General features: G+C 47.1%; 2 protein-coding genes across 3 annotated transcripts in view; both read right to left on the reverse strand.

Moving 5' to 3' along the window:
• Positions 1 to 3,186, reverse strand: part of kctd5b (potassium channel tetramerization domain containing 5b) — a 20,366-nt gene extending 17,180 nt beyond the window's left edge. The window contains exon 1 of the mRNA XM_056430304.1: positions 2,829 to 3,186. Within this exon, the coding sequence (XP_056286279.1) occupies positions 2,829 to 3,050 (222 nt within the window). The 5' untranslated portion in view covers positions 3,051 to 3,186. The remainder of the gene's footprint in view (positions 1 to 2,828) is intronic.
• A 300-nt stretch (positions 3,187 to 3,486) lies between these two features.
• Positions 3,487 to 12,705, reverse strand: pdpk1b (3-phosphoinositide dependent protein kinase 1b). Of its 2 annotated transcripts, XM_056429188.1 has the most exons (14): positions 12,234 to 12,705; positions 8,701 to 8,991; positions 8,505 to 8,547; positions 8,251 to 8,388; positions 7,974 to 8,118; positions 7,781 to 7,878; positions 7,579 to 7,654; positions 7,397 to 7,465; positions 7,134 to 7,230; positions 6,809 to 6,982; positions 6,422 to 6,639; positions 6,211 to 6,268; positions 5,778 to 5,930; positions 3,487 to 5,656 (listed from the first exon to the last, which is right to left on the reverse strand). In XM_056429188.1, the coding sequence occupies exons 1-14, from the start codon at positions 12,255 to 12,257 to the stop codon at positions 5,543 to 5,545; spliced, it is 1,698 nt and encodes a 565-aa protein (XP_056285163.1). In that variant the 5' UTR covers positions 12,258 to 12,705; the 3' UTR covers positions 3,487 to 5,542. The 2 variants fall into 2 exon arrangements, with proteins under 2 accessions (XP_056285163.1, XP_056285162.1); XM_056429187.1 differs by lacking the exon at positions 12,234 to 12,705 and having other exon boundaries at positions 8,701 to 9,326.
• Positions 12,706 to 12,781: the final 76 nt, after the last annotated feature.

Below are 12,781 nucleotides of genomic sequence, written 5' to 3' on the forward strand. Positions count from 1 at the left end.
GTAAGAGTTTTACAAACCTCTTACAATACATCTCTCATGCGACAGCAATGAGTAGGAAGTAAACTAGGGTACACTATTTAAATGGGTATGTTCTGTTATGTCTATGCACATGACAGCACTTCCTCAACTTCCTCCGTGAACGACCACGAGGCTCCAGTCGACATGAATAATGCAGCTCTGCTCCACCGTCCTGCTGGAGCACGTCAGCCTGACTGGGACCCGGACCACTCGACTCCTTGGCTGGGAACACAATACTGCATTTACACAAAAGCACAGCTCCTCACCGATCCGTTACTCCGCTGCCTTCCTGTTCACATGCAAAGAGGAAGATGGCCTTCTTGTCTCAGTTGCTGCTGAGATGAAATCATGCCAATGCTAATTGTATCAGACACAGAAGCAAGTGAAATAATATCCAATAACACGTTATTGACTATAAGCTAAGTATAATGAGGCTGAGAGGTACAGTAATGGCGTGAGAGTCTGATGCACACTCATCACAAAGGATTGAGATGGACTGATCCGTTGCTCATGGGAGGATGAACTGACAAAAAAGCATTAAGATATTTGCATGACAATACGAGATGAGCCCCGGTCTCAGCTCAGGATAAAAAGGAGGGCAAGTAGATGAAAACAATGACTAATGGGGCAGTAAAATAGAACGACGAAAAACAGAGCATATTATCCTATGTATACAGACACATTGTGTTCCACAGGCTGAAAGCCTCACACCGTTGTTCACGCTGACGGACGCCTGCTTCTAAAGAATTGAGGCCATTCAGGCAGATGAGGGACTTCATGCCAGCTCTCATCTCTCATCCCTCATCCCTCATGTTGCATCACTCCTCTCACCCCTCATGTCCCATCCCATATCTCTCATCTCTCATCCCTCAGCCCTCATGTCTCAGCCCTCATCTCTCATGTCCCATCTCTCATGTCCCATCCCTCAGCCCTCATCTCTCAGCCCTCATGTCCCATCCCTCAGCCCTCATCTCTCATCCCTCATGTCCCATCCCTCAGCCCTCATCTCTCAGCCCTCATCTCTCATGTCCCATCTCTCATCCCTCATGTCCCATCTCTCATGTCCCATCCCTCATGTCCCATCTCTCATCCCTCATTTCCATCTCTCAGCCCTCATGTCCCATCCCTCATCTCTCATCCCTCATGTCCCATCTCTCATGTCCCATCTCTCATCCCTCATGTCCCATCCCTCATGTCCCATCTCTCATCCCTCATGTCCCATCCCTCATGTCCCATCTCTCATCCCTCATGTCCCATCCCTCATGTCTCAGCCCTCATCTCTCATGTCCCATCTCTCATGTCCCATCTCTCATGTCCCATCTCTCATGTCCCATCTCTCATGTCCCATCCCTCATCTCTCATGTCCCATCTCTCATGTCCCATCTCTCATGTCCCATCCCTCATCTCTCATGTCCCATCTCTCATCTCTCATGTCCCATCCCTCATCTCTCAGCCATCATCTTTCATCCCTCATCTCCCATCCCTCATCTCTCATCTCTCAGCCCCCATCCCTCATGTCCCATCTCTCATCCCTCATCTTTCATCCCTCATGTCCCATCTCTCATGTCTCAGCCCTCATCTCTCATGTCCCATCCCTCATCTCTCATGTCCCATCCCTCAGCCATCATCTTTCATCCCTCATCTCTCATGTCCCATCCCTCATCTCTCATCCCTCATCTCTCATCTCTCAGCCCCCATCCCTCATCTCTCATGTCCCATCTCTCATCCCTCATCTTTCATCCCTCATGTCCCATCTCTCATCTCTCATGTCCCATCCCTCATCTCTCATGTCCCATCCCTCATGTCTCAGCCCTCATCTCTCATCCCTCATGTCTCAGCCCTCATCTCTCATGTCCCATCCCTCATGTCTCATCTCTCATGTCCCATCTTTCATCCCTCATCTTTCATCCCTCAGCCCTCATCTCTCAGCTGCACCTCGCTGCTCTGTGTGCTCATGAGGGAAGCCACCAGCACAGAGCACTGCACATAAAATGAGCCCAGGAATTTACCTCGAGAGAGGAAATCAAACTGATCGAGCAATAAAGCCCAGATGTGTAACGTGAGACCATGTGTCCGGTATAGCATGCACCGTGGAGACATTACAGCCACTGGCTGGGCAAGAAACGAGCTATTGATTGATTCGCGTTTCTGTACAATAGAAATGTGTGCTATTGGAATATTATGTCATCTAACATTTTACTTAAATGACTCCATGTTATACATTTATTTAAACATCTGATAGTTTTCATTTAAATGTTATATAGTTGCACACACAATCTGGCTACACCATCTACAGAAAGGTTCAGAGTATTTAATAGATATCAATAGTTTGGTCAATAATGGAGAATGATCGGTTGACCCCTCGGAGCACCTCAGACTGAGGGGGGAAAGTTTCCAACGGACCTCCTGGCGACTTGATGTTGTCTGTAAAGCTTCATTTCAACCTGCACTGTTGTAAAGTAAACAAGTAAACATCACCTGTGCGGGACGATAACACAGCGACACGTTTCACCAGCGACACACAGACCGAGTGTCCTGTGGGGAGTGTCGGAATCTAACGCTACTTAGCTAGCTAGCGTCGTGTGCTAATGCTAGTTAGCCACATTAATGGGAGTTAGCATAAAGTGTGAAATAAAGTGTGAAATAAACCCTGGTTTCTACCCAGCGGGGTTCCTCTTTAAGCGAGCCGGTCCACACCGACAGCCGCCCCGCAGCTGCTCAACAACACAGCCCGCGGACAGAGAGACATGTAGACCCGTTAACAAGGGCTGGAGCTAGCTCTAGCTAGCTCTAGCTAGCGGAGCATGTACCTTGTCGGAGTCGAGCTCGGGGTCCGCTTGGCTCAGTCGGTACAGAAATGATTTGGGGTCTCGACACAGCGTCTGTCTCGTCGTTAAAAAATACGTCCCGCCGACATTGAGTCGGATCCACTTGGACGCCCCGACCCCGGTGGAGACGTGCCTCTCCGCCGGGGGAGGGGTCGCACACCACCGGTGCGCGGAGCCGCTGGTCTCGGGGCTGCTCTCGGCCATCCCTCTGCGTGTCCTCCGCCCTCGAGCTGCAGCTGCTGTGCGGCGGCGCGCAGGAACTCTGAGCTGCAGCCGCTGGCGAGGGGAGTCCACCACTCATGCAAAGCAGGCTGCTGCTCCTCCTCCTCCTCCTCCTCCTCGCGGACACGCCGTGGTGTAACCCCGGAGAAGAGGTGCTCTCTGGTTGGACCAGCGACGCCTCGACGTGGAGCAAATGACCTCCTGGTGCCGTAAAGCCTGGAGGCGCCAGAGGTCACGGTCGTGTGTGGTTGTGACGGAGACAGGCGGCTCACAGTGACGTTTTCTCCCTGGTTGAAGTAACTTCCACGACACAAGAGCGCTGATAACGGCCGGTACTTTAATTACACGTTGCATATGTGCGATGCCAGCGGCTGCTGCTGCGTTCACGGCTGCGGTAACAGAAGACAGGACACACGGCGTTATTGGTATGCCTAAATCCCTACATGCTTTAATTACTGGACTACCAAGCATTAAATGGAAAATTCATCATTCGACATCTACTGACCTAGCGCACAAATAATCAGAGAGAGAATGAACAGATTCATTAAATTATCAGAATATGATTAAATCACTGAGCAAATAGAAAATGTATGATATAGTAAGAAAAAAGCTGTAAAATATTATAGTTTACAATAATTATTCACATTCAAAGGCTTTACATCTCAATACATACACAACATGGCCCCTGAACATGACTTCAATCCAAATGATTCATATATTAGAATTTAAATAACACAGAATGAACTAGAGGCTAAACAATAGCCATCAAATAACCTTATACAAGAATAAAAATACAAAAACTGTATCCTAATATCATTGTATTACTTGCTTCAGATTTTAATAATACATCATCTGTACATCACAGTTCTAGTCAGTTACAAGCCAGGTAGAGTATTCCATACACAATGTAACCGACTGCCATCGACTTGATTCAAACAATTTTTCTAACTAGAAGAAAACACTACTCTAGTGCTTCCTCGACTTTATAGACAGATACAGCAATTTCATCGGTTATTTGGATCAGATAGATATCTTTTAACTGACATCCAACCACATTGAGCCCCGGGCCCCTGGGCCAGAGGGTCCTATTCACCTACACTCCAGTCACACACAGACTCAGCTGAAGGAAGAGGACCTTTGGAAAGGACCTTTAGGTAATAGGTCAAAAATTAAAAGCATTATGATAATACATATTGCTAAAACAAGAGCACAAGTTAAATCAGTCGCTTTAATTTCTATTGGGCCAAACGTCAGAATGAAAACAAAATGGGCCAATGCGCCCGATGAGGCAGCCCTGCCCTCTCGTCCCGGGACAGCGGCGTAACTGTGATTGTGTCGGAGGATGATAGCATGTGTGCGTATCACTGTTGATGAAGGTTTTCTGTTCAGCATGGGCCAGTCAGCACATTCGATTTAGTTTTCAAGAGGACGTACTAAAGATGAGCCGACGATCCCACCGAAAAAGAAGTTGCAGAATTCACATCACAAAGAAATAGCCAGTGAATGGTACAGAACAGCCAAATCATCCAATAAAATACGCTATGGTTACCAATGCAGTCAAAAATACCCACTTTTAAACTTGAATAAACTATATCTCCAGTGCCCTGGGAGAGAGAAGCAGACCAGGCTGAGCTACACAACTGTCCATGCAGGAAAGAGAAGCAAGTTATGATTAGGAAGTACAAGCTAGTGGCATGTGTACCCGCCCCCAAAGCAATACATCCCAAGTAACGGCTACGGAAGGCTCACACTTGTATGGAGACCGATTCTTGTCTCACTGCAGTCCGGCCCTCTGCTTGGTTCCATCGAGACCTTCATTTGACTGCAATAAGCAAGTTCCAAGAGACTAAAAAACAACTCAAATACCATGGGAACACTTGGGCTCTGACAAAAATATATATATAGGATTTGAGTTTGGTAAACATGTGAGAGTGAGTCAGCTTACAGTATCTGTTACAACCATGGAGTATTATGCTCTAGACGTGGGGCCTGACTACAGCTTGCACATACAATGTAGGAATAGGATATGGTTTAATTAAGATATCAGGATAGGCTCTGGTTCACAAAAGCTAGATTTTGTGTTATGGTATCATTGGAGCAGGAAACCAGTCCTTGCATTTGAGATAGTCCTAGCGGTAGCTAAGCTTGTGTCCCTCTAGAGGACACACTGGCCCCTCTCTTCCCCCCCTGCAGAATGTACAAAAAGCAGATGTGCGTGGTGGCAGTCTTATCATCCATACATGGAAAAATGCAATAGAAGCCTCACAGAGAGCACAAAGAACAAGCAAAGCAACCCTGAATCCAAAGTTGTATTTTTCCCATGGTTCTACTCAGGAAAACAAACAAGGTCTAGATGCCAGCGTCTCTAAGAGTTTGTTTACATTGCGGTGATGAAGGGCACTAAAGAGGGTGTTACTCTGCTCAGTGATTGGCCTCAGAGCTGAACAGGAGTGGCCACAGGAGGAACTGTGCTCCTATAGGCCAGGGTTTTGGTGCCTGTGATAGATCTTTTTCCACACTTCATGGATCTTCTTGCACCATCTGTCAGCATTCCCGCTGGGGTCCATCAAATAGTATGTTCGGTTAGGCTGCAAGAATCACAGAGATGAAAAAAAACAGTTCAAAAAGTAAACCACAGAGGAGTGAAGTATCAACGTACTGCTAGAGAGAGATGTACTGGACGGACATACAAAATAAATAGTCATTTACCGTATGAACAAAGAAGGTTTTGAAATTCTTCGCCTCAGGGCGTAGCTCGAGGGACCAGGGAATCTCCCCTTTCAGGACCTTGTTTACAGGATCCACGTAGTACAGGTGTGGTCCTTCAGTGAGAAGCAGCTGTCTCCGTCGAGCAAACAGACCCTGCAATGGAATGCCACGCGTCTCGAGACATGAGTTCACCGGCAGAATGGGCTGCGAGGCTTTCCTGAGCACAGCACTGAGTTCCCCTCTACTTCCTACATATCATCAGTCAGAGAAATACCATGGGTGGGGACTTAATTTATGCTGAGCCGAACTTAACTGGAAAACCTGTTTCCATTTGACTACAAACATCTAACACGCAGTCCCTGAATAGTCTAGCAGGCAGACAACATCTTCACCTAAAGTAAGTATAATCTTACATGGCCTAGGATTCACCCACCTTCCTTTTGTCCACTGGGCCCATCTTCAGAATCAGGTTGTTCTCCACAAACTGGTGCCTGTGTCGAAAAGAAACATCAGATTACTGACAACCGTTTTTTCTTCTTGATGAACACGACTTGAATCCAGGAAAGATTTAGATTCACATCAAGCAATGAACAGCACTAAACACACAGGTAAACAGGTTGACGACACACGGGCATGGGGTTTACCAGAGGTTTCCAGTGGTCTGTTTGTCCAGCAGGAGCTGCTTCTCTTCTTCAGTGAACTGCAGGTCCAGTTCAAAGGAGTTATTGTCCAGGTCATGGATGTACTGCTCAATGTTGCTGCTGGACCTCTGCGGGGGGGTGGACTCATGTGGCGACAGGGAGTGTGACGAGCTGGACTGGGCCACCTGCATGTTGCTGAACTGGCTCAGGAGGTCATCGTACTGTTCAGAAACGATACGAATAAGAAAAGTTATAGTGATGTTTGGCTGAAGATTTGAGGTTTGTTCAGGGTTCGGGGGAATAGACATTAAAACAAGGCATCACACATACGTTTTCCCATTAACAATAAAAAAGAAATGGAGGGACCTGGACTGTAATAAAATGTCTTACGTTTCCATAGCAGTCCTCATCATCCTCAGACATGGCCGGCAAGTAGGGGGTGAGCTTGGGGGGTGTCTGTAGGTGGAGGTCACTCCAGGAGATCGTGTCGAAGAAGGGGTGCTGCCTCAACGGGTCGTACCCTCCCATCTCTTCACACCCAAGCCGCTTGGAAGGGTCCAGTGACTGAGAGAAGAAAGAAACCAGATGTGATATGCATTTACATTCTGTAAATAACCAACACCAGCTGACCCTGAACTTATAAAAGAGTCCCTATGGATACCAGTAACATTTCATTGCATCTCACGTATATGAATCGTGGTTGTTGACGACTTACCAAAAGCTGTTTGACAAGATCCTTGGCTTTGGGGAAGAATTTCTCGGGGAATTCATACTCCAGCTTTATTATCTTCTGGAATATTAGGTACTCATTTCTGCAAAATATGAAACACAAGTGGAAAAGGACAAAAAAACAGGGACTGTTAGGGAAATGTTGTTTGCTAGAGTAATATAACTTGGCCAAGAGGGTTCGAGCGTTAAAGTTCAGTGATAAAATCAATCAATGAAAATAATGACAATTAACTTCAACTTGGTACTCACCCAGCTCTGAAAGGTGGTAAACCAGCCACCAGCTGATAGGTTATACATCCCAGGGCCCAGAGGTCAGAGCTAAAGAAGTAAAACAGATACAGAAATAAAAATCCAAATGTGATGATGTCATTAATCTGACATTAAAACAGAACAATGATGAGCACATCTACATGTGCGTGATGCCGTCATACCTCTTGCAGGCAGATTTCTCCGTTAGCAGCTCTGGAGACACATACTGTGCTGTTCCGACAAAGGAGTTTGCTCTCGCTGCCAGAGGGTGGAAATAAATGGTAAGAAGACTTGAATAACTTCACATTGCTCACAGTGATGAATTAAAAAGGAACTAACACAATTTTAATACTCTATGGTTAAGTAAAATCAGGATTTGTATACCTTGTTTACTGTCTGATGATAACTGTTTTGCCGTCCCAAAATCTGTTATCTGGATGTGCATGTCTTCACTCAGAAGAATATTCTCTGGTTTCAGATCTCTGAAATGAGACAAACCTGTTGTAACTGATGCGGAAACAATCACTTAACAGGATTTGAAAATGATTCGTCAAAGAAAGCAAACGGTAAGTCTTACCTGTGTATTATCCCCTTATTGTGTAAGTATTCAAGAGCACACACTATTTCAGCTGAATAGAATCTAGTACAGGTCTCATCAAAAGAACCAATTTTGCGAATGTATTTCAGGAGCTCGCCGTTCTTGGCATAGCTGAGGCCGAAATCTAAGAAAAGCTAGTTAAGGTAGACCGGTTATTAGAATTCAATTGTGAAAAGATTTGTTTTGACACTGACAATCAAACAAGAGGTAATGTGTGCATATACCACATGGCCTGACACAAGTATTAGAAGGATACACAACTTCTCATCATCTTGAAATGTGAAGTAGAGCTTGACGAAGAATGGGTGTTCTAGATTCGACATCAAATCCCGTTCTCTTTTCACGTACTGGGCTTTGTTCGCCTTCACAATATGGCGCTTCTCTAAAATCTTAACTGGCGGAGAGAAAAGACAACTTCAGGATAAAATCTTCAAAACAAACCAAGCAACTTTTCCATCTCGGTAAGAAGTGTCCGTGGCATCGTTCACCTCAAAGCTCATTGTCACTTACTTGCATATTCTTTACCCGTTAACTGCTCTCTTGCCAGGACGACCTGAGGATCAAAGAACTGAATCTTGCAACTTGTTTTGTCAATTCCCCTCAAATGAAATGAGGATGTATCATCCAAGTACAGTAGTCTAAATAATGCTAGCATAGAGCAATAACCACGCACATGTAATGTACGAGTGCAATGCAAGTTACATACCGTCGAGAAGGAGCCCTCTCCCAGGATCTTGCCAAATCTGAAGTCCTCTGGCTTCTTCTTGCGTGGCTGCGAGGCCTGAGCAGCCGGCTGCGTGCGGAGGTCTGCGCTCTGGCTGCTGGCAGACGCCCCCACAGCACGGGCCTCTGAGGCGGAGCCCTCCATGCCGGGACAGTGGCTACTGCTGGCGCCTGGGATAGCAAGTGGCGAGCAGGAGTCAGGCTGGTTTCTTACCATTGATGGATGCGAGCGGGAACAGATGACAACGCTGGGCTGAATGGGCACAACATCATACTGGAGGAGGAGAGGGAACATTGAGAAGATACAAGTCAGCAGGGAGATGCAGTTGTAGTTTGTGTTACAAAAAGACATGTCATAATGTAGTTCAAATGGTAGATGTTCTCTTGAATGTAAGATTGCACCTTTTAACACACAGCTAATGATGCATCCCTTCATGATGACTGACACTCTGCTGGCAAGCTGAGGCTATTCTATCTAGCAACCACATGAATTATGGGACCAAGACATTACAATATAACAACATTCAAGATCACTTCCATAAGCAGGGTTTTTCCTGCATAGAGAACATTTGGGCACGCGCCTACGCCGTTTTCCCGAGCGCCTATGACAAAAAAAGTCAGCGATGGGGAAAAAAAAAAAAAAAAAAAAAAAACGTGTTCATCACGTGCATGTCAGCGAATATGTTCTCAATAGTATGTTTCAAGTCGGCTACAGCCGAACCCTCGTTCTGTTTGGATCAATAGTAATCGAGTTAATAAGCGTGTCTTCTTGTCTGGTCAATACGCAACTGTGAGGTGAATGGACAGAGCGGCCAGCTGCTGGTCACTCAACAGCCCGACGTGCACCAATACACCTGGACTATATAGGGATGCACCGATCTGATCGGCGCCGATCCATATCGGCCAATATTCCCATTATCGGGTTTTTTCGGCGCTCTCAAAACGGCGTATCAACCTTGGCCGATCAGATGACGTAACATCTGCGAGAAAAACTATCAGAGACGTTTCAATCGCGGCGCAATGGAGACGATGCGCCCGGCGAGGGCCGCAGAGTGAGAGGTCAGAGGTCAGAGGGGATCCTCAGCACCGAGCGGCGTCCCCGTCCCCCGAGTTGAATCTCTGGGTCGACTCAGCCGACTCTCACATGTCTGCCCCTAGAGACTGATGTTGACGGTAAACGCATTCGATCGGGAGCGCGCGAGGGTTTGATAACGTTAGCGGAAGGATTTATGTGACAACATCCGGTTTTGCAAAGTTAGCGGAAAGAACCACGTGAAACAACATCCGTTTGTCAAAATAAGATGTCGACAAATCATACACGAACATATAAAAGTAAACAATGAACTGATTTGGTATCTTTAGAGATCGTTTCTGAGATTTAGCTTAAATTATGCTAACATATCTGAAATCCCCTACAATAGCAATCAAACAATTTAAATGTATCAATTTGGAAATTTTTCAAAGTAAAAGTCCTAAAAGTTTAAAGAAATCTGTAATTTCTTTAATGTTTGAGGTGCTTTATATATGTATTTCCTCATAGTCCAAGGCAATAATGCTACACAATAAATAGAATGCTTCAATCAACACCGTGATCGGTATTATCGGATCGGCAGATACTGATTTCAGTGATCGGCACCAAAAAACCTGATCGGTGCATCTCTAATTGTCAATCTATTAGCCTATCTATTTTAGCAAAATGATTTCCTCAAGCATTGCTTCCATAATTTATGGGGGGAAAAAAAAAGACAGATGTCTGCTAATTATGGTGAAACGGCAACACAGACCGTGCTCGCATAGCGCACATTTTCTTTTTGGGGAGCACCGAGGACCCATTTTGACCCAGGAAAAACCCTGCATAAGGAACATCTGTGTTTGAAGCCTCTCTTCAGCACTTTGAACCGTCTTGTGAATTGGAATTTCAAATATTTTCACCATCATTCTGCGAGCAAAAGGATTTCACAACGGCCTGCTATGAGAGTGCGGTAATTACACCTGAATACCATGGATAGGATAACACAAGAGTGATAGACCACTTTAGAAGTATATAGTGTAAGAAGAAAATTAATATAATACATTTGTCCGATTTTATTGTAGTTCAAATTGTATAATAAAACCAATACAAACGACCAATTGGCAGTTTGTGTAAATAAAACTACATATGACCTGGTTCACACGGTGGTGAATTTAATTGCCAACACTGTTGGTAGGATATTTTAAATATACAATTTCTAGTGAGACCCTTGAGAAGTGTAGATATCAATCAGGCCATGAAGTGGATACTGGAGCTCTTCTGGTGGTCTCTCCCTCCGGGGTTCAAGTTGTGAAAAGTCAAAGTCCCTGTCTTCATGTGACGTTCTTACTACCTGTACGACACTTCTGTCCACAGGACCAACCCAGAGGAAGTGGACCACACCAACCAGAACAAAACACAGAAGAACTGCTGGAGGACCCGAGATAACGAGCCGCGACGGGCTGCTCATCATGACTGAACCCAGGGTCTGATGTTCACCTGACGTCTCTACCGTCGGGGAGCTCTTCACCTGACGTCTCTACCGTCTCTTCACCTGACGTCTCTACCGTCTCTTCACCTGACGTCTCTACCGTCGGGGAGCTCTTCACCTGACGTCTCTACCGTCTCTTCACCTGACGTCTCTACGTCCTCTCTTCACCTGACGTCTCTACCGTCTCTTCACCTGACGTCTCTACCGTCTCTTCACCTGACGTCTCTACCGTCTCTTCACCTGACGTCTCTACCGTCGGGAGCTCGACCAGTTCACTCATTCAGACCAAGGTGTGGCTGCAGCTTCTCCCCGGACTCGCTGCCTTGTGGCCGCCGAGCTACCGCGAGCCGCTGCTGGTCGGCCGTGATGGAACATGCGCTCACCCGCCCCGAGGGGCCAGGCCCGGGGTACTTCATGACCAACCACCGCCCGCTAGCGAGCTCTGGTTCGCCGCCGCTGCCAGCCGAAGAGAAGCTGACAGTTATGAACTCAACGCCAGCAGCCATTAGCTCGTTAGCCAGGTAACGTCACAACACCAGGCCGCTTCCCCCGCGCGCCACACGGCGCTAATGTGGAACATGCCAAGCGAACGGCTGACAGTGGAAGTCCAAAGTGTTCACCTTAAGCAGCTGTTGTCCGGCCAGAAGGTGGGACGCAATCAAGATCCTGTTAGCGTGTTAGCTAGCAGCAGCTTCGCCCGAAAGCGCGAACATGTTTAGCTAACAGATAACCGACCGCGGCCCCGGGCTAACGTCCGATAAACTACCACCGAGCGGCCAGAGCGCGACACCAGCACGGAGTAAAAACACAGGTGGTAACGAAGCGAGCCAGGTGTGAGCCAGGTGTGAGCCAGGCCCGTGTCCCGCAGCAGACAGTCGGTGTTGGTTAGCATTGAGCTAACGTCGCTAGCCAGTCGTCCCGAGCAGCTCCCCGCTGAAGGCCGCACGGAGCGGGTTGTTGTGCCGCCGCGAGCAGCGGCTTCGAGCCCCGGTTCCTCTAGAGTCGCACAACTTACCAGCTGACTTGTAGCTCTTGCCATGGGAGTTTTCCACGAGTATTTATTTGGAATAAAATAATTAGAGCAGCTCCAGTAATGGCTGCCTCTGCGCCTTCATTTTCGAGCTGTGACGTCGTTCCACAACAATGTTACCGCAGGACAGCGGCGGAGTCCCGCTGCGCCCGCCCCTCCACAACCCGCTGAACTCACCGTCACATGGCGCACTCTACATATCAGACGCCGCAGTCAACCTGCCTACAACTGTTGGTTTGCGCCGGTCTGTTGCAGATCTCTCCGGCGCATCGCGGAGGTTTCTCCTCTCAACCAGTTCAACTCCTCAGGCTGCTTCAACTTGGTGTGCAGAAGCCCAGAAGTCCGCGTCCATCCCAGCGCGTCGAGCTGCAGCCACCACGCAGTCAGAAGGCTGCAATGATCCGTGCATTTAGTCTGCGTTTACACGAAGATACACGAATAATTGATTCTATACATTTCTCTCTTTTTGGGATCCTTGTACAAAACTGCTCAGCCTCTCAGCCTCCAGGTTATTATGAGTCAGGAGTGTTGAA

The sequence above is a fragment of the Pseudoliparis swirei genome, chromosome 13 (assembly GCF_029220125.1).
Source record: "Pseudoliparis swirei isolate HS2019 ecotype Mariana Trench chromosome 13, NWPU_hadal_v1, whole genome shotgun sequence".
In the NCBI taxonomy this organism is placed as follows: domain Eukaryota; kingdom Metazoa; phylum Chordata; class Actinopteri; order Perciformes; family Liparidae; genus Pseudoliparis; species Pseudoliparis swirei.